At 51.7% G+C, this 27,023-nt stretch overlaps 1 protein-coding gene and 1 long non-coding RNA gene across 3 annotated transcripts in view; one reads left to right on the top strand and one right to left on the bottom strand.

Moving 5' to 3' along the window:
- Positions 1-27,023, bottom strand: part of CFAP57 (cilia and flagella associated protein 57) — a 69,786-nt gene that overhangs the window by 12,339 nt on the left and 30,424 nt on the right. The window contains exons 12-21 of the mRNA XM_059374411.1: positions 25,574-25,735; positions 20,710-20,865; positions 19,435-19,528; positions 18,621-18,811; positions 15,267-15,440; positions 14,231-14,389; positions 11,731-11,874; positions 6,802-6,918; positions 5,398-5,532; positions 5,162-5,305 (exon numbers count right to left, since the gene is read on the bottom strand). Of these exons, the coding sequence (XP_059230394.1) occupies positions 5,162-5,305; positions 5,398-5,532; positions 6,802-6,918; positions 11,731-11,874; positions 14,231-14,389; positions 15,267-15,440; positions 18,621-18,811; positions 19,435-19,528; positions 20,710-20,865; positions 25,574-25,735 (1,476 nt within the window). The remainder of the gene's footprint in view (positions 1-5,161; positions 5,306-5,397; positions 5,533-6,801; positions 6,919-11,730; positions 11,875-14,230; positions 14,390-15,266; positions 15,441-18,620; positions 18,812-19,434; positions 19,529-20,709; positions 20,866-25,573; positions 25,736-27,023) is intronic.
- LOC132000713 (uncharacterized) lies at positions 251-27,023 on the top strand. 2 transcript variants are annotated; one of them, XR_009399440.1, is made up of 3 exons: positions 251-445; positions 17,512-17,668; positions 25,597-27,023. It is a non-coding gene; the product is annotated as an uncharacterized LOC132000713 (long non-coding RNA). The 2 variants fall into 2 exon arrangements; XR_009399439.1 differs by lacking the exon at positions 251-445 and adding an exon at positions 16,355-16,475.

The raw sequence follows: 27,023 nt of genomic DNA, 5'->3' as shown, positions 1-27,023 counted from the left end.
AACTCGCTGCCAGTTTCCTCCCCTGGAACCTCTCCACTGCTGACTTTCTATTGTGATGTGCTCAATTAAATATGTATGTATTTGGTTCTAAGACGTTGGACTCTGCCTTGTGTGTAAGAGGCGCTCAATAAATATTTGTGGGACGGGTAGCAAATGAATAACGAATGCAGCAGATATCAAGCTGAAGTCATTCTTCCTAACAAGGAAATTACAAACTAGGGGGTAAAGGTTGGACAGGGGAGACCAGACAGAAGAGAGATTTAGGGGAGATTCAGGGAACTGGGGCAAACCTGCTCTGGCTCAGGGGCTCGTTCCACTCCCCTCTTCATGGGCGTCACTTAGCATCCCTTCGCTTGCCTCTTTCAATGAAGTAATAATAACCAGAATGAAGATTAGAGACCACTGAAGGTATCATTTGGCCTGCCTTCTCCAGCTGTGTCTTAAGGTACTCCTTGCTCATCTCCATCCATTCTGTCACTAAGTCCTATCAATTTTGTGCCTCCCCTGGATCTCATGTTCACCTTCCTGCTGTGATCCGCAACCAGCTCTCAGCCTCTCTCTGCTCTACTACCTTGATGACCCCTGGCGGAGTATTTGCCCTGGTGTCTCCCCATCCCTCCGCCCTCAAAACCCTGCTACCAAGGTTGGGACTTCTGGCTCCTGGTACTTTTTGATGCGATTGCCTGTTTCTAACCCCACTGCCTGCTTCGGACACCTCCATGACACCTGCCACCTAAATGGGCCTCCAGATGTGACCCAGTCCCTATTAGAGTGTGATCGAGATCCATGACTTGATGCGATCCAGTTCCCGGTCCTGTTCATTCATTTGTTCATTCATTCATTCACTTACTCATGCATAAAAATCACCTAAGAACCAGTTCCTGGAAGCCTACTAGGCACTGGTCATTGTGGCGACCACGGGGAGGTCCAGCTTGGATCCAGTGCTTAGAGATGCCATGGGAGTCTGAAGAGCGGCACTCACCCAGGGTGAGAAAGGCTCCCTGGGGAGGTGGGGGGCAGGGGAGAGTGTTTCAGGCCTAAAGGATTTGAGGCACGAAATGATGATGATGACGACAATAAGAGTAATCATAACTTCAGGCGACAATAAGAGTAATCATAACTTCAGGCACTGCTTGGATCCCTGCAGCACATCAAACATTTTGTATACAGTAACTCATTTAAACCCCACAGCCACCTTATGACATAAGAAGTTATAATTAGACTCATTTCCATTTGAGCAAACTGAGGCCATGGCAGCACACAGTGGTAGAACTGGGATTTGAATCTAGCTGCATCAGCCTCTAGGACCATTGCCTCCCAGAGTCCACTTTCCATCTCTCATTGATGTCACCCCATTCTAACACCTCAAATAGTATGTGGTCAGCCATGGAAGTCCCCTAAATGTACAAGTTTGGCACCTTAAACAGTGTTTTCTGGCGAGGTCTGTGTTCTCAGGAGTCCAGAGGTTACACTGAGGTCAGCTGTATATGCTTTTGGGTAGCTGTGTGAGCTTAACATGTGGACGGGACAGGTTTGCTGATCTTCCAGTCCTGGTCCCTCTTCAGTCAGCACCACCTTCAAAAGCCCCTCCAGTCCTCCAGCACCCCCCCACTCCCCCACCCCCAGCTCCTCTACTGCAGGAAAAAATGTGGCCTGGGATCCATCAAGTGTCAGGTCTTGGGGTATGCATGACCGGCTGGGAGAATGCTAAAGTCCATTTCTATAGAAAACCTTCTAAACAAAGGGGCTACACTCAGCTGTCCAGGACTGCCTTTGGTGGAGGGGCGGGGACTGACCCAGACTGAGCCTTCAGCCCAGAAGGGAGAAGGAAGGGAATGACTATAGCACCCCCTACCGGTCTTCCCTATGTTGACACCTTAAAGAATATGGCCGCGCCTGGCCGTGTGGGAAGTGCAGGCAGCATGCTGGGAGCCCTCCGTCAGTGGCGTCTCTCCAGAACCCACCACCGCTGGTGGGATCGCCATCGCCTAACTGCATGGACGAGGCATCTCTCTGCTCCTCTCTTAACCCTTCTCTCACATCCGACCTGACGTTTCATCATTTCTATGCTGAATTGTATTTTGATGTCACAACTTAGCCCCTTCCAAGGCCTTCTCCTCTCCCCATAATAGGCAGCCATCTTCTCATGGGGGTTTCCGCCACCCACCTTCCCCCCCCTGCCAACTGAGGTGATCGTTTCAACAGAAAACACCCCTCCCTGCTTCAACCTTGTGTGGCACCTGCTTCTAAGAGGAACATTATGCTTCTTAGTGTGGCCAGGAAAGCTCTGGCAAGGGACCCTAAGCTACTTGGCTTTCCAGCGGGCTTTGTTCTCCTTGTCCCCGGAGTTCTGTGATGAAGGTCTGAGGACTCCTGGGCCCCCAAATACCCCAGACACCTCGCTCTTCTCTGCGGGCCCGTTCTCAGGTATTCTCTCCGCCTGGAAGTCTCTTCCTCCACTTGCTCCCTGACCACCTCTACTCCCCTTCGAGGCCCAGCTCGAGGGCTTCTTCCGGGCCCTGAAGGCCGCCCCTCTGACAGGCCCACAGCACTGGATACACTGTCCTGAGCAGGGATTGTCTGTATCTGGTTTAAGTTTCCTACCAGGATCTGTGGAGGGTAGGCATACCATCACATTCATCTCGGAATCTTCCACGGCCTGGCAAGGAGCTTGGCTTGCAAGAAGCCCTCAGAATTGTGTCCTGAATGAATAAAATGTGTGTCCTAGTTGTTTGTATTCAAAGCGGCTCTTACCTTCCTCTCTGCAAGCATGCCAGAGAGCCAGTGCAGAGGCCCTGAGCTCCTGTCTCAACATATAAATGAGACAGTGACCTCATTTTCTGGGGTTCTGCCCTGACCTTCCTTGCTTTTTTGGACTGAAGTGCCAGGGCCTTGGCACCCAAGGACGCAGAGCAAGGTGGGGCGGCGGGGCGGGGAGTGGGGGGGGAGTGATGGGAGGAGGGAGATGGGCTGGCCACCTGCTGGGGAGTCTGGGACATGTCTGGCCAGCCCCCCTCCCTCCCATCCATCACGTCCACAGTCCACAGGCAGCCCTGGTCCTTGCTGGGATGGCCTTCCAAGCTCTCCCATTGACTTCTGCCTTGGTTGCTGAGTAGGTCTTTTGGTGAGAGGACCAGCCAGGGCCTCGTGCTTTATGGTGGTTAATCTCATTCAGTTCCCATGGTAACTTGCTGAGGTGGATACTTTCTTCCCCATCTTACAGAAAGAGAAGAAGTCCCCTGGAGAAGAGAAGGAATTTCCCCCAGTTCTCCCAGGAAGCGTGGCTGGGGCAGGATAACCCAGGTTTAGACAGACTCTCATTTCTGCTGCCCTGACACCTTGCCAGGTCCTAGCCTGTTCCCTCTCCTTCAGCTGAATAGCAAAGAAGGAAACCACTTTAATAACTGAAAACAGTGGCTTTCAAAGTTTTTCTTTCTTTTTCTCTCACTTCCTTTCTTTTCTACTCTTTCCCTCTCCCTCCCTCCTTTCCTTTCTTCCAAACCAAATCTGATACCTGCGCCTACTGTAAGCAAGGCATTTCCCAGGTGAAGGCGTAGGGCCCCAGAACCCTGCCTCTCGGCCCCACTCTGGCTCCCTGCTATTGTCTGAGGAAACATCTGCGGATCCACTGGGTGCCACAGCACACAGATTTACAAAGCTGCTGGAGAAAGCACTGTTCCAGGGACTTCCCCTGGATGACAGCTCCCTCTGCCAGCCATCAGGCAGGGGCAGGCCAGGGTTGGGCAGGAGCCCTGCTTGTGTCTCCTTGCTCCGTCTGCCCTCTCACCCTGCCCAGCAGACGTGGGCAGGAGCCTTCTGGGGTCCCAGGGAGCAAAAGAAGACCTGTGCGTGTCCTGAGTGGCCTCATGCTGATGCTTGTACCGTCGGGCTAGCCTGTGGTCTTTCAGTTCCCTTTCCTTCTTCTCCTAGGACTGACATTTGCTTTCCCCAAATCCATTTGGCATGGAGAGAGGCACCCCGACCCTGGAGGGTCCTTCAGGCCTGTGCACTGGTGGCAGGACACAGGTGAAGGCTCAGCAACATCCCCAGCTGCCAACTGCTCCTATAGTAGTCCTGGTCCCACTGCCCAGTGCACTGCATTCCAGAACCCAGTGGGGGCTCGGTGCCTGGGGGCCTTGAGATCTTAGCTGGGGCTCTGTGTCTCTGCTGCTGGTACCTAAACAGTCCCATCAATGGAATGCACTCCTCTCTCTGGGCTTCGACTGCTTTGGTGGCCCAGGAAAAGGGCAGTGGTTTGACAGGGTGGGGTGCTCTGAGGCAGGGGCCCAGCTGTAGGATGGTGCGAGAGACCCATCACGCCTGGGTCTGGCCTGAATCAGGATGCGCTCTGCTCACCCAGGCAGGGACTGGCTGAGCTGGGAACTTGTTTCAACCCAGCTGCAGCCCCTCCCCATCCTAGTATTTCAATTATGGCATTCAAGAAATATAAATATAAAAAGGTATGTGCCTTATAAATGCGATGTTCTCTTTTGATATTAAATCATGTTAATTGCCTCAGACGATACTGATACTCGGGCAGAAATCTGGCAGCAGAATCCTGCCTAGCAGTCCTGATAATGTGTGTAAGAGGAGGCTGTGGGAATGGGGTCAGCGCTCTCTGCACAGCCCGGTGAGGGATCGGGAGGTGGGTGTGGACAACTCATTAAATCAGAGTAGGGCCAGCACTATCGTGGGTGTGGTTGGCTCTGGACCCGAGAGATAAGGGAAGGGACCCGAGGCAGCAGAAAAGGCAGATGAAGCGGGTGGAGAAGGGGCGTGCTCAGAGGGAACCGGCTACTGGGGGTCACGGGATTCAGGTAGCAGAATGAAAAGCAGCAAAACAAATTAAGGTGAAATAAGAGTGGGAAACCAGAGGAAAGAGGAGAGCGTGACTTGGGAGAGCTAAAATCCTGTGGCTGCAGGGCCAGAGGGGGCGTGAGGAGACGGGGCAGAGACAGGGAAGGATGCCCGCGGAGAAAGGCTGGGGGTAGAAAGGAATGGGCGCTGACGGGGCCAGGGTGGGCAAGGGAGCACCTGGAAAAACCTGAGGGGCTCTGGGCCTCGGCCTCAGCCAGGTCAAGCTTGGGGAAGGCAGAGAGGAGTCAAAGAGAAAGCGGTAGAGAGAGCTAGTGGCCCCTGGCCATTTGAGGAGCGGCGGTACCTGCATGATGCGGACGTAATCTGTGCGGTGCAGCTCACTCTCCTTGACCACCTTCTTCTTGAGAGTGGCCAGGTTTCTCTCCAGGTGCTCCCGCTGACGGGCATACTCCTGCTGCAGGTCCGTGTTCAGCCCCGCGATCTCCACCTGTGGGGGGTGGGGTGGGCAGAAGGGCTTCTCAGGGAGGCAGCGGGGAGCCAGGAGAGCAGGTGAGCACGGGAAAGGGGAGCAGGGCTCACCATGTCCGCCCGCTGCACGTACTTCTCAAAGAGAGCTCGGACCTTCTCCTTCAGGAGCCGGGGTTCCTGGATGTGCGCCACACAGTTGTGAAGGTCTGTCTTAAACCTTTTGACCAGCGCCTCCAAGTCCCGCTCCTGCAACCATAGGCATGTACTTCTGGCACCCCCAAGGGCTCTCCAGGGGAAAGGCAGATGGCAGCAGGAGGACGAGACACACCGCCTCTGGGGCTCATGGTTGGCTGCTGGGACACAGAGACCTAGTGGGGCTCACAGCCCAGAGGCAGAGAGAGGTACTAACACTCATGGGCATCTGCCCGAAGAGCTTCAGCTTTAAAAGTCTACCCAGAAGATTCCTTCATTGGCTCTAGACTCCCTTTAGGACCACACACCTTAAAAGATGAAAGGAAGCCCGAGTGGTCCCACTACTCCTTTCTGAGCGAAGATGGATAGTATCGCTTCTCCCTTGCAGGTCTCTGGACCATCGCTTCCCTGTCCCCCACTCTGAGCTCACCCGGGGAGCACTGTTGTGAGAGGGTAGCAAAAACATGACCAAATGGGGCAGATTGGTTGCGTCTGCACACTTGGGCCAGAAGCTTGCTTTTCCATCCTGCCTTCTCTGATACCCAGCCTCCCGTTCCCCTGACCTGGAGGGTCTCTCCTGCCTCCTGCTCCTGTAGCCCTTTGTTCATCTATCAGAACCTTTCGCCTTGCATCAGGATTGCTATGCACACATCACAGATCACCTAGCCACCTGGCGGGATCTGTGTCCGTTCACGGTGGTGGCTCGCAGCTTCTATTCTGACCCAGTACAGAGTCAGTGCTTAATGTGGGGGATGGAAAAAGTCAGTCCGCTGAACCAAACATGAGGGGCCTGTGCTAGGGGGTAGGGGGTGCAACCAAGTCCTGGCCCAGGAGCAGAAGACGTGGTTCCCAGTGCTGGCTCTGGGTACACTGCTTGGTTATGGGTGCCTTAACTTTCTAATCCCTCTGGCCTTACAAAATTACCTAAAGAGACCAGAATAAACAATTTCTGAGGCTCTCTTTGCTTCAGTATGTTTTCGTTTTGTTTTTGAGAGTCAAAACCTCTTCCCACTGCCTACAGATGACCTCTCTGAGCATATTCCTTCCCAGACCAAACAAGCCAATGCCGCAAGCGCCCTTATGATGCTCGGCTTCCCATCCCCTTGAACATTTTACCCAAAGTCCTCCTAGTCTCAGATGGATGCAGTCACGTGCATTTGCATGGGCATGAAACCAGGCAGGGCTGTGAGCAAGGGGAGAGCGAGTTAAAATGGGAATGTATCTTAGCAATGGGCTGGCACTGTCTCTTGGAAGCCAGCTGCCCGCTGCAGACAGGTGCCAGATTCTAAAGCTCAGATCTGCCAGACTCCGAAATCCTCACACCTTCTGTCTCTCTCTGTGCATCTCCTGATCGGTGGCTCTTAGTTTCTGCCACAGTTCTGCGATGTTCAGCTCCAGCTGCGTGTTCTGCTTATGGAAACGCTCCAGTTCTGCTTCCATCTACAGAGAACAAGGGGGGAAGTCAAGAAATAAGAAAGGCTACCAGGGCATCTCTTTCCTAGTTCCCACCTATGTCCTCTGCAATGAAACCTTTCTTCTCCACTGCCCGCACCCCAACTTTTTTTTTTTTTTAAGATAGAAAGACGGAGCAGGCACACACAGGACAGTGTTGGTGGGAGGGGAAGAGGGAGAGAGAGAGGGAATCTCAAGCGGGTTCCATGCTTGGTGCAGAGCCTGATGAGGGACTAGATCCCAAGACCTTGAGATCAAGACCTGAGTTGAAATCTAGAATCGAATGCTTAACTAACTGAACCACCCAGGTGCCCCCCAAACCTTTCCTCTTAACTCCTTGCCATCCCCAAAGCCCCCGCCCCTTGGTGGACATGTTGAGGCAGACCATGTGTTTTTATAACCAGGCTCTGAATTTTTCTGTCTTCGTTTCCCCGTTCCTTCATCCATGCTGATTACCTTCTTTTCTTGAATTCTCTATTACTTGGTGGCTTTCAAGTGCTGGAACCTGGAACCTGAAGCAGGGTTCTGCAGAGAAGCACTCTCCTTGCCTACTTTGTGAAATCGTGTGAGTGGACCCTGACCCTTTGGGGCCCGAAGACATCAGAGTCAATCCCAAAGCAGAAAGTTGTAAGGGACCAGCAGGTAGGTATTCCCCAGTTGAAGGAACCTCCACCTGTCATTCTGTTAAAAAGTACAACTGAGGAGAATGTCTCGTCTTTGAAAGAAAAGGAGGAAACTACTAATGAGCTTCTGCAAGATGTTTTTTTTTACTCATTATTGCATTTGTATTAACCAGGGACATGAGAATGTCAATTGGAACTTGTTTAGGATGAGACCAGGTGTATGCAAGCTCTCAGTTGATCTAATTTCTGCCAAAAGCAAAGGGGTGATGTTTGATTGATGCCCCAAATCTGGTGGACACCAGTATTCCTGTTAATAGAGAGGTTCGCTATTTTGGGGAGATGGGCTAGTTCACTGGGTCTTTTTTTTTAATGGCTGGAGGGAGTAGATCTTCTTGTCTATCCCAGGCCCTCTGGTCAGATTTGAAAGCTCCTGACCATATTCTGGGGTACCAGGAAGCCCGAGTGAGTCACATCTGTGTTCTGGACACGAAGGGGCAGCTTGTAGAACGTTCTCGTCATGACTGGAAGCAGTCTGTATAGACAGAAAAGCCCTCTGACCCGCTGTCTGGCAGGAAGGCAGCACTCAGTAGACACGCATCTGAATGAACGAGTGCATGGCAAATGTCCAAGGCAAAGGGGAGCCCCCCCGTGAGGGAGGAGAGGGCGCTTGAAGCAACCTGCCTTCCAGGAGAGGAGTGGAGAGATAAACGTGCCGTGTTGGCAGGGCTCTGTCGGCCCATCTGTGGAGGACACAGCAGGTGTGGGGCTGTGCGCAGCTCAAGAAAGGATGTGTCCACCGGAGAGCGCTGGCCAGTCATGCCAGGCCTGGGGAGACAGAACTGATGAAGAGGGAGTTTTCAAGAGGCTGCAGGTCTAGGGAGAAAGCACCCTCTGCATGAACAGGGAGGCTCCGTCAGGTTTTGTGAGACAAATGGGTATGGGAGGTCAGAGTGGAGAAGGAGAGCTCCGGGCAGAGAGGGAGGACCGGAGGTGTGCGTCTCTGCAGGCTACAGGTGCTGGGGTGTGGTGTGGAGGTGAGGGGGCCGCAGGAGGGGTGCAGGTGAGGAAGGGCTATGGAGGCTGGAGAGGTCCGCTGAGCTGGGTCACATGGGCCCGACGCAGAAGTCCTACTGGAGAGAGCAAGACTGGAGCCAGGTGGACCAGTCAGGAGGCAACACGAGGGTGCCCAGACCAAGGGAACGGTGGCTGGAAGAGAGAACGGGGCTTCCCCAAGGTCATGTCGGTGAGCCTACAGCTGGCTGTGCCTCTTTCTCTGTAGTCTTGAAGCCAGTAATGACAGATTAGATTAGAAAGGAAGTAATACAGGCAAAGCATCAAAACCTGCTGAGAACAGAAATAACCTATTTCATAGAGAAATTGTGAAATATGCTGAATTTGAATCGCTGGCTGGACAGCTAGGATACTAGCCAGTATGTGGGAACAAGCGCCCTCTTCCCGGGGAGGAAATCCCATCTACTTTCCCATGTGTTACTCCTCACACTCAGTGACTCTCAGTTGGGGGGAAGGGGCAGGAAAGAAGCATTTTACCCCTTGGGGGACATCTGGCTACATCTGGAGACATTTTTGGTTGTCACATCTGGGGGTAGGGGAAGGTGGCCACTGGCATCTAGTAGGTAGGCCCCAGGGATGCTGCTAAGGGCCTTAGTGTGGGGCAGCTCCCTATCACAAAAGATTATCCCCATAACAAAAGATTAGCCACCCTAAAACATGAAAATGCTGAGGTTTAGAAACCCCCCCAGTCCTTGTAGGAAAAGGAACTTCATGGGAGACACGCAGTGGATGGGCCCAAGAGGTCTGTGGCCCCCCCCCAGAGGGAGGCCCCCAAATCAGAGTCGTCCCCCCACCCTGCCGCCTCCAGGTGGAGGAATCAGGCCCAAACATCAGTCCTGGTGGCAGCTGGCATGGGGTAGGAGGGGCCCTGCTGGGATCACCCTCAGGGTGCAGAGATACCGTGCTGGGAATCAATGTGTGGGTAGCCCAGTTACCAAAGGCAAAGTGAATAATCCTTCCAGTGTGCTGGGGTGGAAAGTAAGTGACCCCACTGTAAGTCTCCCCGAGAATGAGAAGGGGAAACGGGAGAGTGATTTCGGGAGGCTGCAGTGTAACTTTCCAGGCAAGTGGGGCGTCTGCTCTTTTTCAGACAGCCATTTCTGGACCCGGAAGTCACTCAAGAATGGCAGGAGGCCTAGATGAGGCAGCTCTGTGGTCAGCCTGGGACATCCTCCTCTTTCCCAGAGGCCAGGGAGAAAGTCACTGCCACGAGGACATACCCTCTCCGAACACTCTAGCCCTGGACTGATCCCACCACCAGACTTCTTTCCTGGGTCTCCTGCAGACCCACCAGAGCTCTTGGATCCAGTTCCACTGAGGCTATGGACACTCTGACACACTCGCATCCTTGCTCAGCACAATCCTCGAAAATGGGTGGGGAGCAGAACTGCCAGAGACTTCGGGCTGGCGATGGAGAGGGGTAGCGCCTGGACCATGCAGGGCCCCACTGGCGAGTATGGGTTCTTCTAGGTAGAAGGGGACACCACTGGGGGCTTGCTGTGGCGTCTGTGTGGAGACCAGACTGGAGGCTGGAGTCAAGTCCAGATGAGAGATGACAGAGGCTTGGACAAACGTGAGACAGCAGAGAGGGAGGAGGCCTGGGTTGGAGCTGTCTCTGGTGACTGTTTGGATACAGCAGTTAGGGGAAGGGAAGAAACGAGAAGACTCTGTGCTTATACCTTAAGCACCTGGGGGGATTGTGGTACCATTTACTAAGAGGAAATAGGAGAAAGGTGACGTCAGGAATTCAGGCTTTTTTTTTTTTTTTAATTAAAAATTTTATTTACTTAGTTGAGAGAGAGAGACACACACACAGGGAGAGAGGGAACACAAGCAGGGGGAGTGGGAAAGGGAGAAGCAGGCTTCCCACTGAGCAGGGAGCCTGATGTGGGGCTCCGATCCCAGGACCCTGAGATCACAACCCAAGCCAAAGGCAGACACCTAACGACTGAGTCACCCAGGCACCCCTCAGGGTCTTTTTTTTTTTTTTAAAGATTTATTTATTTAGGGGCACCTGGGTGGCTCAGTAGGTTAAGTCTCTGCCTTCAGCTCAGGTCATAATCTCCAAGTCCTGGGACCAAGCCCTGTAGGCTCCCTGTTCAGCAGGGAGCCTGCTTCCTCCTTTCTCTCTCTGCCTGCCTACTTGTGATTGCTCTCTGTCTCTGTCAAATAAATAAAATCTTTAAGAAAAGAAAGAGTTATTTATTTATTTGAGAGAGAAGGGGGGGGAGAGAAAGTACACACACACACACACAAACACACACACGAGTGGGGGAGGGGCAAGGGGGAGGGAGATAGAGACAGAAAGAGAGAGAAAAGAGAGAATCCCCCCCACCCCGAGCTTCCCTGCTGAGCACAGAGCCTGACCCAGAGATCATGACCTCCACCAAAATCAGAAATCAAGAGGAGGATACTTAACCGACTGGGCCACCCGTGCGCCCAGGAATTCGATTTGAGATCAACCATGGACCCTACTGTCAGCTGCAATCTGTTTAAGGAGATGCTATGTCCGGGGCGGAGGGGTGGAAAGGGGACACTTGTCCCTCACTGGACTCTCGGGAGCCCTTGTCCTGTTGATCTTGCTTTTAATCTCTCCTCTCTACCTGCATCCTGTCTGCTTCCCAGAACACACACTTGAAGCTGCCACTCTCCTCTCAAGAGCCTTCATGACTTCCCGTTTCTCCTCACACGAAGTCCAAACACAGCAGTGCACCCGCCCCCACCAACAGTTCCAGATGGAAAAGATGTCGAAGGGGAGGGGTGCGCTTTCCCTGGCGACAGGCTGGTGGCTGAGTACGCACCGCCCCCTGGTGGCCGAAGGCCGCACAGAGCGAGCGCACTGCGACTCCGGCAGGGCCCAGGCCCACCCCAGCCTCCCGCCTTCGGCAAGCCAAATCGGAAAGCCTTTCACTTCTGCACCACTGACCTCCCAGCGGGACCTTTTCTGGGGCTTCCCCTGCAGTGTGGGGACCCACACCCTTGGAGAGTGGGAAGGGCTTGTGATGAGAGCTTTGTCTCCTTGCCCCTGGCGAGTGTCAGGAAGAGTAGGGGAGGAGACAGCGGCCAACCACCGCCCAAGCGGATGGCTCTTGCAGATGGCTCTCACCTCCTGAATCTGTTCCTTCATCACCTTGATCTCATTCTCTCGCGGTTCTATTTGCTTCTTTAGCTCCTTGATTTTGTAGTCTAGTACAAACTTGAATTTCTCTAGTTCTTGGTTTTTCTTTTTCAGATCATAGATGCGCTTCTCCTGTGGGAGGGATGAGAGAGAGAGAGCAGGAGAGAGAGAGAGAGAATATGGCACTTCCTTTAGGCAAAGGCCATCAGTCCTGTACCCTGACTGAGGAGGCCACAGACCACTCTCCCAGCCTGGGATACGAAGACTGGCTTCTCTGCTAGGCTGCAGCCCCGACTCTGTGGCTTCTGTGCTAGGACTGCATTCATTCATTCATTCATTCATTCACTCATTCAAATACAGCTTGGAGGGGACTGTGTTTTCCAGAATCTCTCATCCCACACGCTCTTCTGTCTCCAATGGGACTGTACTCTTTTCTGTCAGGAGCTAAGATCTAATTCTGTTGTCTTGCATCTGGCTCGACCTATGGTTTGCTTGCAACACAAAGAACACAGCTCGAGTGATGCTGTGTGGCTTCCCACGCTGGCTCAGAAAAGGCCAAGCAGCTCCCACCTGGTTCTCTGGGGACTTGTGCTCTGAGGGAGGTCATCTGCTCTGGAAAAAGTCCCATGACATCAAGCCCATCAGACTGAGGAGCATGATGGTACTCTGGTGGCCAGTCCCAGCTGAGCCCAGCCTCCTAGCGCCCCCGGCCAAGGGGCTGGACAGGTTCATGAAGAAGCCACATTGGATACTGGTCTTCCAGCCCCCAGCTGTTTGAGTCACCCCTGGTTGAGGCTCAGGAAGGTCCCTGCCACTAGGGACAAAGACAAGCCATTGTGTTGTAGCCTGTCCAAATGCCAGACCCACAGAACCGGAGAGCATAATCAAGCAGTGGCTGTTTGGCACCACCAGGTGTTGGGATAATTTGTTCCACAGCAATAGTAACTGCAAAGCAGATCTGTCCATCCATCAAACAGTTACTGAATGAGGACCTTGTGCTGAGATGCCAGAAATAGGACACCGTCCCTGTCCTTACAGGCAGGAGAAGGCACTGGCTGGGAAAGCAGATTTGTCAACAAGAGCAGCCCGGCCCTGTCATGGGTGTAAGAGAGGACGGCTCAGAAGGCGCAGTATGTACAGAGGCCATCGAGAATAACCAGGGGGCGTGTAAAGCAGTGCTTCATGGGACCAGAGGGGAGGAGGCGAGGGGACTGGGGGCCGGCCTGCTGGGTTAAAGGGGGTTCAGAAGGTGTCCAGGAGGCTAGCGTTGGCCAACTATGGCCCTTGGGTCAAATCTGACCCGTTTCCAATAAAGTTTTATTGGAACGCAGCCAACCCCACTCATTTATGTGTGGTCTGTGGCTGATTTTACAATACAGCGGCAGAATTGAGTAGTGTGACAGAGGCAACACTGTATGCAAAGTTGAAATATTTACTACCTAGCCCTTTACAGAAAAATCCTGCTGCCCAAGCTGCAGGCAGTGGGGAGCTATGGCAGAATTTTAGGTGGCGGAGTGACACAGTTACAGAGGACGGTGGCAGGAGCTGGGGTAGGCGGTGGGAAGGAAGGCTGTTGAGCTGGATAGGAGACTGTCGCAATTCCAGGTCAGGAGGCCTTACCCTCTTTATTCCCTTTTGAGGATCTGAAGAGAGCTTAGGACCTTTCCTACCCCAAGGCCCAGACACATACACAAACACGTGCAGAAATTTCATGTAGGCACCATCCCATTCCTCTTAACAGAACCCCTGAGGGACTCCACTTCACAGGTGAGAAAACTAGGCTTAGAGACACTGCACAAGGTCCTGTGGCCAGTAAATGACAAAACCTGTGCTGGAACCCAATTAACCAGGGCCGAAGCCCAGGGTCTCAACCACCAGAGAATTCTGCCTGCCTGAGGCAGGAATGGTGAGGGGGTGGGCAAGAGGGCCTACAGCCTGGATTTGCTGGGGAGGAGGAGCCAAAACTTTGGGGTAAGCCTCACAAAATGTGACGGGTCTGTCTTCTAAGTGTTTTGTAAGAAAAGCATCCTAAAAAGGGATACCAGCTTTTTGGGGCACCCAGTGGTTGTAGGCCAACCACAGGGAGTGGGCAGTGGGGTAGGTGAGCTGCCCCCCATCCATGGGCACAGTCGCCCGAGGATGCCCGGAGCAGTGGAGAGCAGGGGTCCTGCTGTCGGCTGACTTAAGTTCTTAGCCCAAGTCTGTCGCCTATAGACTATATGACCTTGGGCAAGATACCAACCGCCTGGAACTCAGTTTCCTGAGCCCTACAGTTGGGTCCCTTGTGGCCCCTGGGGTCGCTGGGAGAATAGAGTGTGGTGTGTTTATAGCAATCAGCCCTGTGCCAAGTGCACAACAGGTACTTTGCAGAACCATCAGGTTCCACGAATGTGTTTAAAGCATCCAGGGGCCCTCTCTCCTGAGCTCTGTCCTCATCCCCTGGGTCTATCCTGGTGGTGGTTAAGGGAGGACAGAGAGGAGCCTTCACCTTGTCTTGAATCGTCTCGTCTCTTTCCTGGATTTCCCGCTTGAGGCCCAGGATGTCCTTCTCCAGGGACTTGATGACCCCCTGTAGCTTCACCTGCTCCCCCTTCAGGACCTCAATGTCATTGGTTCGCTCCTCGATCTCCTTCTGCAGGCTGCTGAACTGTGGGTACAAGTGGCAACAACAGAGACCACCAAAGTCTTTGCACTCCCCTCTCTGCCTCCCAAATGCCTGTCTGCACACAGAGCTCCCCGTCACCAACCTGTGACCCGAACTCCCCACCCTTGTGAGCTGAAAATCACATCTAACGCTCAACGTTCCTGGGCCTTTAGGAGTGGATTTTTGGAGATTTTGGACAGGTCAGGGATGTCTCGGGCCTCATAAGTGATGTAGCGTTCTGTCTGGGAAGATCCAGTCCCAGTCCCCTCTGCGAGGATGGACTCTTGGGGCAAGAAGCTCGGAGACCAGCTCCCCAGGTGGACCCAGAGTTTTCCATGACCACACCAACCTTGAAAGGTGGGGATCTGTGCCCCATCAAGGTCATAGATATTGTAATGGATGAGCCACCATGGCCATGTCTAAGAAGAGAAGGTGACATTGTCCCTGGATTGATATGCCGTGGGATTTCTAAAAGGAAGGAATGTAAGTTTGCTTTGAAGTTGGTTTCTTTAAGGCTAAACATTCTACAAGGATCTCTGAACTCTTTGCCCTGCCTTGTAGACTAAGCATCAGTCCTTCTCCCACCCAGAGCTCCCTATACCGAGAACCTAAGGACACCTTTAGGACTTGACCTCACGTCCAGAAGGTCTCATCTCCATTTCTATCAGAGGTTGAACTCTGAAAACTGACTAAATCCTACTTGACCATAAAGGAAAGCCGGGGATGTTCATCAGTGTCAGGGCCAACATCACTAAGTCACTAACCCTGTGAAAAGGACAGAGAATAGAGCCCCGAGGAGGGGTGGGAAGGGTATGCCTGCCTGGTGGGTTGGAAGTATTCTGGGCAATGCAGCCCAAGCCTGCCCAGAACAGCGTCATACCTTTTTCCTCATGATGCCCGTTTCTCCTTTGAGCCGCAGGTTTGATTCCTTCTCATCCCGAAGCTTTTTCTCGTACTTGGTTTTGATATCTTGGATTTCTCGGTCCTCATCTTCTTCAATCTGTTTCTTGGTCTCTTCGAACTCCCGCAGCTGTTGCCTGACATCCTCTTGTGCCTGGGTCAGAGAAGGGAGATTGTATGCTCGGGGAGAAGGGACACACACAACCCTTTCGCACTGACAGGGCCCGGGATGAGAGGAGCATATGGGGCCTCTCATGGGGAATGGGAAGGCGGGTGTTATTACAGACATGGGAGCAAAGGCCTTGGGGCCCCGGACCTTCCCCTGTCCTCCTGTCTGTCCCGTCTTCTCTTCTCTACCTACCAGATGAGGCCACCACTTCCATCACTTCAACAACCACCTTCCCGACATCCTCACGCCCACCTCACCGCTGGTCTTCACCCTGACACAACCACACTTCCTCTATCTTTTCCTCAATGAATTTGTGACAGTTGGAACTGTATTTGTAAAACAACTTGACTGCCTTTCCCATTAGATGGGAGCTCCTTGAGGGCAGAAACCTGGTCTATCGTGCCCACCACTGCATTCCCAGAGTACAGCCCCCACGGGCACACAGTAGGTCCTTAATCACCACCTGAAGGAGCGCATCTTGAACTCTGCCCTCCAGCTCCTTAATCCAGTCCGACCGTCCCCCAGCACTTTACGTTACATTGTCATTGCCTGTTTGTCAGGATCCTCCCCTGGCAAGGAAGCTCCTCGCTGGCTGGTGGGGTCACATCCCTCTGTGCCCCACGGGGGGGGGGGGGGGGCCCTGCCCTGCTCCTGGTACACAGAGAGTGAAAGCCTGGAGTCCGGATGCTGGAAAAGTTAACTCCGCCCACCTGGTGGAGTCTGAGAGGTGACTGGGATGTGCCTCCTCTTTGCTTACTGCCCCCAGGAGCTCCGAGTTCTAGAAGAAGTCAGAGGCCACCGGTTTCCCCTCCCATGGCCCCTGGCATGCTCTGAGCTGTAGGATCCCTGCAGTGAGTGCTTCGGGGATTCAGAGAGACAAGATGGTTTTAAGACTGGGCTCCAGAGGAAGGCTGCTCTCTTTCCCCATCACATGTCACCAGACTCTTGCTAGACAGAAGCCTGGCCCGGAGCACTCCATCTGCAGCCCAGAGTCGCCCGCCAGCCACCACTCTGGCTCTGGTAGGTGTCATTAAGAAGGAAAGTAAGCCAGCCAGGTTGGCGAGGCCTGCCAGGTGGGAGCTCCCTAGGGAAGTTCTGAACTGAAATCTTGGACTCAAAAGAAGAAACGGGTTGTCATTCCTGTGGGGGTCCTGGCCAGCCTCTCTGGCCAGCCTCTCTCCCCTCAGGGCAGATTCATCCCCGGCCCAACCCCGGAGCCCCCAAAGGCAAAGCTCCGACCAGTTTACTGGAGGTGGACTAATGTTTCAGGTGCTTCTAGGACGCCCTCCTCCCCCCATGCCTTGCAGGTTTTGAAAATCACTGATGGGTGAGACACAGTCCCTGCCCTTGAGAAGCGCCCCCCCTGGGTGGGTGGCGGGGGAAGAGAAGTAAAGGCAGGATGCTACTGGATAGGCCAGTAAGAGCAAGGGGTCTGGGGGCCCTGAGGATGCAGAGGAAGACTGCTTGGCCCCGTGGGAGGGGAGATGGGGGTAGCGAAGAACCCTGTAGGAGCTGGTTCTCCTCCTGAGTCTGTGTGGGGATGGACCAGTGGGAAGGGCAAGAGGGAACATCCAGAGCGGTGGCTCAGAGGCTGTGTAGGGATCTTGGCTACTCCATGTGGTTGGGTGGGAGGGGGCTAGACAGCGGCAGTGAGGGAGGACCCGGCAGGGAACATTCCCTGTCGGAGCTCAGCCTGCTCCGTGAAGAGACCCCCACTCTCCACCTCTCACCTCCTTTATCCCCCACGGCCTGCTCCCTTCCCTGCTCACTGAAGACTTTTGGGTGCCCACTCAGTTCTTGTGCTGGAACTGGGGGTGGTGACAGAGGGCCCTGTCATGTCCCAAGGTGCTTTGACCTTCATCTCACCTCGGCCTCAGCTACCCACACTTCAGTCCACCGCCGGAATGGGGTCATGTCTGCAGCCCGAAAACTCAGGCCCTGCCCTCGGCACGGGTGATCTCCCTGGGGTACCCCAGGTACCAGGCACAGCTCTCCAGCTCACCACGCTCCCCCGCCCCCTCCCCAACCCTGTCCGGATTCCTCCACTGTCTTCCAGGCTCTCTGGCCTGGACCTGCTGGCTGTTCATCAGAGGACCTGTGTTGTCTTAAACCCCCAGCCGAGCAGCAGGGTGGCTCCCCGTCTTCCTCACTCCCATTCCTGCTCTCTGAGCCCTGCTGTGGATGAATGCCACCCGAATTCAGCCAGGATTCAGGTAAAAACCTCAGCTGCATGCTCAGCTACACACCTGCCAGTCGTCTTCTGCGTCACTCCCTCCCTCCCTCCCTTCAAGACTGCTTTCACACCTTCCTGACTCCCCTGCCCCCTCACTTGCAGGGTGCCATCTGCTGCAATTTCACGCGGAAAAGGCGGCCATCTGGCTCTTCTCCGTTTTCTCTCCATCTTGGGAAACTAGATATTTTGGCAAACCAAACTGCTTGAACATTCTCTGACTTGGCTCTGCCTGTGTGCCTTTGCCTCCTGCATTTCCCTGTCTCCTGTTCATTCTAGCTTCCATTCCCACCCACCCCCACTCCCGGGCCACCTTAGCTCCTGCAAGTCTCCTCTGACCCCTCCGGGAGGTCTGCGTCCCCCTGCTCTCTCCTGGGCACACCTCTCCGAGGATCCTTCTGTGGGACTGACTCCTTCACATGCCTGAAAAAACAGGCCCGGGTCTTTATTTCTCTTGGTCACCCAGCACTCAAGCTGGTAAACCAGTAAGATACCATCTGGGTTTGTTAAATCAGTGAAGGAATGATTTCATCTCGAAAGACACAAGAAGTGGCTAAAGGGATTCAGGCAACCGCCTGTCCCATTGTTCAGAGCCCTTGTTCCTCTCTTTCTCCTACTGGTGTCTCCTAAAAAGGCCTTGCTGGACCTTAAGGCTTGAAGGTACAATTAGGATAGAACAGCAGATATGAACTTAGTCTGTCCACAAAATTTCAGTCCCTAAAGCTGAGCACCTCCCAGGTCCTTAGGTCCCCTGGTCTAGAGGGCAAGAAATGGTAAAAGAGCAGAACCCAAGGTCAAATGCATGTGTGTTGAAAGTTGGGGACAGAAGGGAAAGGGGGCGAGGCCAACCCTCCCACGGCTATCTGGGCCGGTCACAGGCCAGGCCTGCAGGATGCACCGTGAAAGGGAGGCACAGATCCGCTTCTGGTGAGTACCTCTTCTAGAAGGGTGGTCTTTTCCTGCAGTTTGGCCTCATAAAACTCAGTCAGCTCCTCTAGGGCCTGGCTCTTGGTCTCATCGTTATCCCGAAGCTGTTTTTCATATTCTTCCTGCATCCTCTGGGACTTGAGCTGCAGTTCCTGGTACTTCTCATATTCTAGAAGCAACTTTTGGTTGTTGCAACATTCTGGAGGGAAGCAAGGATGGTTATTTCACGTGGGACAGGAGCACGACCTCAGGGTCCCCTGGGAGCCTCTGAGATCTCCCACCTGCTGCCATTAGCAGCTAAGGGCAGGCGCCACCAAAGCCGTGATGCCAATGCCTGCCCAGCTGCCTCACCTGCCCACACCCCATCAGCTCGTCGGGCAACCAAACTCTGCTGCGGTGTCGGCTAGGCAGAAGGTTTCCAGGAAGGGGCAGAGGGCTATGTGGGGACTCAGGTCCAAGAAGAATGTCTTGAATATGCAAAAGAGTTATCAGCACCCCTGTTATACAGAAGAGTAAACTGAGGCTCAGTGAGGTTAGATGACTCCCCAGAGCACCGAATGTGTTTGGTGAGTCTGGGACCCATGGCAGCCTATCAGGCTCCAGACCTGCACTCTTCTGTATCTCCTACAGGCATGCAGTAAGTGCTTAATACATGTTTAACAAATGAGCAAATACACAGGAGTAAAAACCACAGTGAGGTCCAGGGCATAAATGCAGCCTGTGGACAGATAAAGCCAGATTACCTGGGACTTCTCTGGGGTTCCGGGGGACTCTCAGACTTTTATCCCCACCAGAGCCCATGGCCTCTACCTGGGGACTCACCCAGGTCCTGCAGCTCTCGGCTCTGTTTGTCTAGCAGGTCCTCAATGCGTTCCCGATGGGACACATCCTGCTTTTCTTTTTCTGTTCTTAAAACCTAAAACACAGAGTCCACCGTTCTCATTCCCACACATCTGCTGAAAGCAGCCCTAAGGCAAGAACACATTTTATAAGCCTTTGTTCGCTCACAAACATTCCTCAAGCCCTTATTTTGCACCAAGCATTGTTCCATGAGCAACAAGCAAGCTATCACTTTTTATTTATATTATATTCTGCTCTGAAAGTTCTAGACTTTCTCTATTTATATCCTGTCTACTAAATGGGTCTTGTCAATGATGAGTTCAGTTTTGGACATGTAGCAGATGGATTTTGGGGTAGAAGAAAGTAAAGACTCATTTGAATTCTCTGTTGCCTGCACATTGCTGTCAACTAACTTCTTGGATGTGCTAATGTGTCAGCTTCTAAGGGGTGTTTTCTTTAATAGGGCAGGAAAGCTCCTTGCAGGCAGAGGGGCCACCCCCAGGAATACCTTTGTGCTTAGTTTATGGAAGGCCCCACAGCAATGTCTGTTGACTAAAGGAACAAAATAATAAAACTAACAGCCAGGGGCTTTTTTTTTACCCCCTGGTTGGTCAAATTCTCTGACCCGTGGAGATAACATAAAAGCACAATTACTCTCCGAGTCAAAATTTGGGGGTTTTGGATGAAGGGCAGGACCAATTTGTGGAGAATAAGGGAATTATTCTGGAGAGTCCTGGATCAAATCTTACTGCAGGAGGACCATTTAGACTAATTTTGTTCAATCCTGAACAACAATCCTGAAATCAGTGTTTGGTAGCTCTTCTCTTCCTATCCTCTGTTTTTCTTATGACCTTATCATTCTGTTTTTAAATAAGTTCCTCTTGATCATAAAGATAATATAGTCTCATTGTAGAGAATTTGCAAAAATACAAAAAAGCATAGAGAACAAAATTTAAATGATCCATAATCCCAACTTCCAGAGGAAATCCCGTTGCTAGCTATTTTCTTACTAACTGGTCTATGTGTGTTTATTTTACTTGATTAATACCGTTTGCTATAGAGAGTTATAAATTCTGCTTTATTCCACCTGGCACTTTGCTGGAAGCATTTCTGATGATAGCAGCTCTGCTGAAAAACCACACATTATCATATGGTTCACCTTCCGAGTGTAGCTTGGATAGCCTACGCCACTTCCATCTTGAGTAAATTGAAAACGTCTTGTTATTTGTGGTTGTTGGCTGAGTCTCTCAAACACACCTGGTTTTTCGTTTTCAAGGACTCCATTTCCTGGAGGAACTTATCCGTTAGCTCCTTAATCTTCTCAGAGTAGTTCATGTCTTTCAGTCGAAGCTGATACTCGTTCTCCATTTTTAATTCTTCCACACGAGTCTTCAGCTCCAACATAATCTGAGCCTTTGGGGGAAGGACACCAGAATCAAGAACATTCACAGTGGGGGGGGGGGGGGCGCGAATCGGAAGAGTTAACCTGGTGGCCTTGAGCTCTCTTGAGATCTGCAGCTCCGCCCAACCTCAAACTCATGAGTCTCCACTGCACCTTGTCATCTTTTCCCCGCAAGACACCCGGGCTAAAAACTAGAAGACATAGGAGTTTCTTTCTCTGCCCTCACAACATCCATACAGTGAACCCCTCTGGGCGCCAGGCACGACACTAACAACTCTCTCCTCTTCAGATCCGCGTAAATGCCACCTGCTCGGTGAGGTCTACTGGGACCACACTAGGTATTCCTGCGGCCCTTCCCTTCCCATTTCTGGCACTCATGACCCTCTGCTCTACATTACTATTTTCTTAGATCTAGGCACTTTCCAATGCAATTTAGGTTTGATTTTGTTTATTGTCTTTTGTCTTCTTCCCCCATTAGAATTTTTTTTTTTTAAGATTTTATTTATTTATTTGTCAGAGAGAGAGAGAGCGAGTGAGAGCAAGCACAGGCAGACAGAGTGGAAGGCAGAGGCAGAGGGAGAAGCAGGCTCCCCGTGGAGCAAGGAGCCCGATGTGGGACTCGATCCCAGGACGCTGGGATCATGACCTGAGCCGAAGGCAGCTGCTTAACCAACTGAGCCACCCAGGCGTCCCTACCCCCATTAGAATTTAAGCTCGAGGAAGGCTCAGCTCTTTGCTGGCTTGGTATACTGATATATACAAGTGTACCTAACACACAGTAGGTACCTAAAGAACATGTGTTGAACTAGGATGCCTGCCCCATGGAACTTACTACTGAGGAAGCCAAATAACATCATTACAAATTCCGATAGGTGCTCAGAGCCGGGTGGTTCCCCAGGACTGTCAGTGTGCCCCTCTCAACGTCTATCATGCCTCTTCTGGCCTCACTATCCTCACTTTAACTGAGGTCCTAACTCTTCCTGCCTTGCTGGTTCCTATGTCTAGGGACTTCTTCTTTCAATCTGTTGTATTCACTGATGCCAAAGTTTTCTAAAAATACTGTGAGACAGACACCCTTCCTTTCCTGAAAAAGGTAATGCTAATGACAGAGAGGGTGAGATCACAGGTGTTTTCCTCTCACTCATCCATGATGACCCCTCACTCCCAGCCGTGCGTCTCTATCTCATCTATTTTGGTTCATCTCCCCGCCCCCACCCCCCACTGCAGACCACTAGAGAAGAAGGAATGTGTTATGCACATTTCCGCAGTCCCTGCCAGTGGACAAGTGTGGACCTGGCACACAGGAGAGACTGATTGAGATGAGGAGTGGAAAACAAATTGCTTGGGCAAAGTTGGGGGTGAGAGTGTGGATGCCTGGTCAGGGCACTGCATGTGATGTGGAATGGGTGGGAGGCAGAGGATACAGGCGGCCTAGACCGGCTCAGACCATCAAGGTCCTTGCCAGCCATGATAAGCATTTAGGATTTTCTCCTAGAGGGCCTCTGAAGGTCCTGTCCAACCTGATTAAGTTAATTTGGTCTCAGAAAGGCCTCTCTGGTGGCAGTGTGTAGCTCGGGCTAGATTCAAACATGAAGGCAGAGGGATTAGGTGTGTGTGTGGGGGGGGGGGGGGGGGGTACTTCACAGTCCAGTGGAATAAAGAGATTCAAGAGCAAGATTTTAGCGGCACCTGGGTGGCTCAGTTGGCTAAGTGGCTGCCTTCGGCTCAGGTCATGATCCCAGGGTCCTGGGATTGAGTCCCACGTTGGGCTCCCTGCTCTTTGGGGATCCTGCTTCTCCCTCTCCAACACCCCCTCTCCCCTGCCGCCACTTGTTCTCTCTCTCTCTCTTAGATAAATAAATAAAATATTTTTTTTTTAAAAAAGAGCAAGATTTTAGGGAATGTGGTGTCTGACTGGGAGTGGGGTGGAGGGGACAGCTCCTTGGAAGAGCGCCCCCTGCAGGTTGCACTTGGACTCTCTTGCTTCACCGCTTTATCCTGGGTGCCTAGCCCAGGACCAGCAACATACCTCTAAATGAATGTTTATCAGATGAGGCGGTCTCCCTGGGGTCTGCCTTGGACTGGTGGGATACATTTATTGATGGGAGTGCTGGCTTTGGGCTCACCTCACCGCCCTTCCTCAGTCTGTTCTCCCCCTAGCTGCAGAGGTGGCTTTCTACGATGCAAATCTCATCAAGTCATTCCCTGACTTAGATCTTTCAGTGGGTCCTTAGGAACAATGTCCAAAGTCTAAACCGTGGTGTAAAAGGCCTCCACAATCCCCTTCCAGCTCCAGCTCCACACACGCTCTCTTCTCTGGCCCCACCTAGCCAGGAGAGTCTTCCCCAGAACACCTCTCTCATCCTTTTGCACACTCATCCCTTGGTGTGGAGGACCCTTTTTCATCTGTTCCTAAAGGCTCCATCCAAGGCTCACTTCTTCTAGCACCACCTGGCCTGGGTCAGGGTCCCTTCCCCTGTAACCCCAGAGCATCGTTCCTTCATAACACCTGTAACACACTTAATTTTCCTTTTTCATTTTACCGGTACCTCTTCCCAGGCTACAAGCTAAAGGCCCCTGCATATCTTTCACTTCTGGCACCCCAGACCTTAGTATAGTGTCTGGTATGTAACAGACCCCTCTGTGAGTACTAGTTGGATGGCTGGATGAATGAATGAATGACAGAATGAGTAGGTAAATCATGTCCTGAGAGACAGTTACATAGAAAAAAAAAAAGAAAAAAGAGAGCTGGGAATTCTGGAAAATGTGACTTTTATTTTAAATTTTATTTTTTAAAATTTTTATTTTATTTTATTTTTTAAAAAGATTTTATTTATTTATTTAACAGAGAGAGACACAGCAAGAGAGGGAACACAAACAGGGGGAATGGGAGAGGGAGAAGCAGGCTCCTCGCAGAGCAGGGAGCCCGATGCGGGGCTTGATCCCAGGATCCTGGGGGTCATGACCTGAGCTGAAGGCAGACGCTTAACAACTGAGCCACCCAGGTGTCTCTAATTTTTATTTCTTAAACAAGAGTTATTTATTTGAGAGAGAGAAAGAGTAAGCATACGCAAGTGTGGGGGAGGGGGAGGGGGAGAGAACATCCAAGCAGACTCCCACTGAGTGCGCCCGACGTGGGGCTCGATCTCACGACACTGAGATCATGACCTGAGCCCAAACCAAGAGCTGGATGCTTAACTGACCAAGCCATGAAGGCACCCCCAGAAATGTGAGAGAGGGTTGGGAGGGAGCTGGGAAGGACAGAGAGGCTCACAGGGAATAAGAGCGCAGTCTCACAGATACAGAGAGAAAAGGGGCACCAGGAAGTGAGCAGAACATACACTAGTCATTTCCGGCTTAGCAGCAGTTTGGCCAGGCCAAGCTGGGGGTTGGGTCGGGAGTCAGCCCAGACACCTCAGGCCTTTGGCACAGCCTAGAGTCTCCCAGTTGCTCTTTTCCTCTACCCTCTGGGAGGAATGGGGGAGAAAGCAGAGAAGAAAGAAGAGGAGGAGACACACTTGCCTGCCTGCCGTAGGGCAGAGCCTGACTGTCACAGGCTCTCCCTCATCCTTTCCTCCCACTTTGCCTTTCTTGCAGAAAGTTCCAGGGGGCTCTTGCAGAGATCTCTGGAAATGTCTGGGTCTTATCATCCTGTTTGGGGGCCATTTCTGCATGGTTGTTCTGATGGTTTTACTCATCTCTACTTGACTGAGTTTCCTGATCACAGGGCCCAGGCCTTTTTACACACGCGTCCCCAGTACCTAGCAAACAGTGGGTATTCAGTAGATGCCCTTGAGATTCTGGATGAACAGCAATGAATGCATAGCTCTGCCATTCTCTGTAAGCCTTGTGAGTTTCCCATCCCTTTGGTGTCTCCCTTAGGCAGCATGGTGCAGAGCTAGCTGTCCACTCAAGACTCTCAAAACACATCTTCCCACAGTGTTTAATGCATTCCCAGGAGGGAAGGGACTTTGGGGGTAGTGATTAAGAGAGTAGGGTTGAGATTAAATATGGAGCAGAACTCTAATCCTACTACATGTCACTTAATTTCTCCAAAGTCACCTCTTGAAACATGGGGAGAATAGGATCTTTCTCACAGAGATGATGTAACATTTAAACAAGAAAACACTTGTAATTAGTACAGTGCCTGGTTCGTGGGAAATCTAAAAAAAAAAAAATGCTGGTTATCATTATTTTTATTATTAAAAAGCCTGGGTTTCAGGGCTGTTTTATAAATACTTCATTTTTTTTTTTTTAAATAAAGGCAGCTCCCCTAAGCAGTTATTAAGTTTCACAGATACAACTGGCACATTTAGCCAGTTGTCAGTTCAATTCTGCAAATATTTACGACCCTCTTCCACATGTCTAGCAAGGGCTAGAAACTAAGGGTCACACAAGAGAACGACTTGTCATGGTTCCCGCTCTCCAAGAGTGGGAGGAGGAAAGCTGGTTCACAGGCTAGAAGTGGAGCAGAGTAGGAGTCAGGATGACCAGGGGGCAGGATGGCACGCAGGGGTGAGGGTGGAAAGAGATCCAACCACAGGGAGGAGAGAGGCATGGCGGTGTGGGCTGGAAATACGCAGGGAGCAGGGAGCGTGGGACTCAGCACAGGGCACTGGGTGCAGCCAAGTGTGTGGGGCCTTGAATGCTGATCCTGGGGGTTTGGACACAGACTGCTAAGGAACTTCCACATCCCTCTTCATTCGATCTGGTTCTTACCTTCTCTTCCATGTCTGTTTTAGTAACAAGCACCTCTTCGGCAAAGCCCACTTCCCTCTCACGCTTGATTCCCCGACCATCCTTATCAAAGACCTTCCAGGTAAACAGGCAGCCATCCTCGGCAACGGTCAGCAGGAACTGGTCATCAAACGTGAGCGACATCTGAGGAGAAAAAGAGTTTAGAGAGGAAGCTTTCAGAGGCCACGGATGACCAGAACTGACCTGGTTATTTGCACGGTAACTGTTCAGGCAACCCCGAGTGGGCACAGCCTCACGGGCAGGAAGACTGGATCCTGGGTAAGAAGAAGACATGGAGCTCTCACAAGCTTCTGTTAACAAAGAGAGGAAGCAAGACTGTGTTTATGTCCTCTGTGGATTTGGAATCTTAGGAGTTAACTATTACCTGGATTATAAAAAGAACTCTCAAAACAGTAAAAAAACCAAACAATCCAACTAGAAGGTGGGCCAAAAATATGAGGACATTTTACCAAAGAGGGTATACAGACGGCAAAGAAGCACATGAAAAGATGTTCAACATTATTAGCCACTAGAGAAATGCATATTAAAACTAGGGGGAGATAGGACTACACGCCTGTTAGAACAGCTGAAATAAAAATAGTGACAATGCTAAATGCTGGCAATGATGTGGAGAAACTGGATCTTGCATGCATTGCTGGTGGGAGTGGAAGAAACTTGGCAGTTTCTTAAAAAATGAAATATAAACATATCCTATGATCCAGCAATCGTTCCCCCAGGTGTTTATCTCGAGAAATGACGGTCCACCCAAAAGCTTTTTATGATGGGTCATAGAAGCTTTATTTGTAATAGCCCAAAACTAGGAAAAAATGAACTATCCTACAACAGGTAGATGGCTAAACAAATTATGGGGCATCTGGGCCATGGAATGCTACTCAGGAGTAAGGAGAAATGAAGTACTGATACGTGAAATAACTCAATGGAGCTCGGGGGTATTGCGCTGGGCGAGAAAAGCCACTATCAAAAGCTCATATATTGTATGATCCCATTTATATAAAATTCTCAAAATGACAAACGATGGAAATGGAGAACCAAGGAGTGTTTGTGAAGGACTTGGCGGGGCAGCTGATGGGGGCAGGGGTCACTTGCAAGGGCAGCACGAGGGGGCTCTCTGTGGCTATGGAGTTCTTGTGTATCCTGACTGCAGTGCTGGAGACAGGAATCTAAGGCACGTGATAAAATGACATGGAAACACACACGCATATTGTACCAATGTCAGTGGTATGATACCATTCTTCTTCTGTTGTGTGATTCACTTCCACAATATCGCACCAATAGGTATGACAGATGCACTTAATTGGGGCAAAGTGGGAGGGGGTGCCCAGGCCTCTATGCTCTCTTTAAATTTCCTGTGACTCCATAATTATACCCAAATAAAAAGTGAAGGCCAAAGAATCAACGACGAAAAAGGCCT

This window comes from Mustela nigripes, chromosome 14, assembly GCF_022355385.1.
Source record: "Mustela nigripes isolate SB6536 chromosome 14, MUSNIG.SB6536, whole genome shotgun sequence".
In the NCBI taxonomy this organism is placed as follows: domain Eukaryota; kingdom Metazoa; phylum Chordata; class Mammalia; order Carnivora; family Mustelidae; genus Mustela; species Mustela nigripes.
Note: the sequence above shows the minus strand (reverse complement) of the source record. Positions and strands in the feature narration are given on the sequence as shown.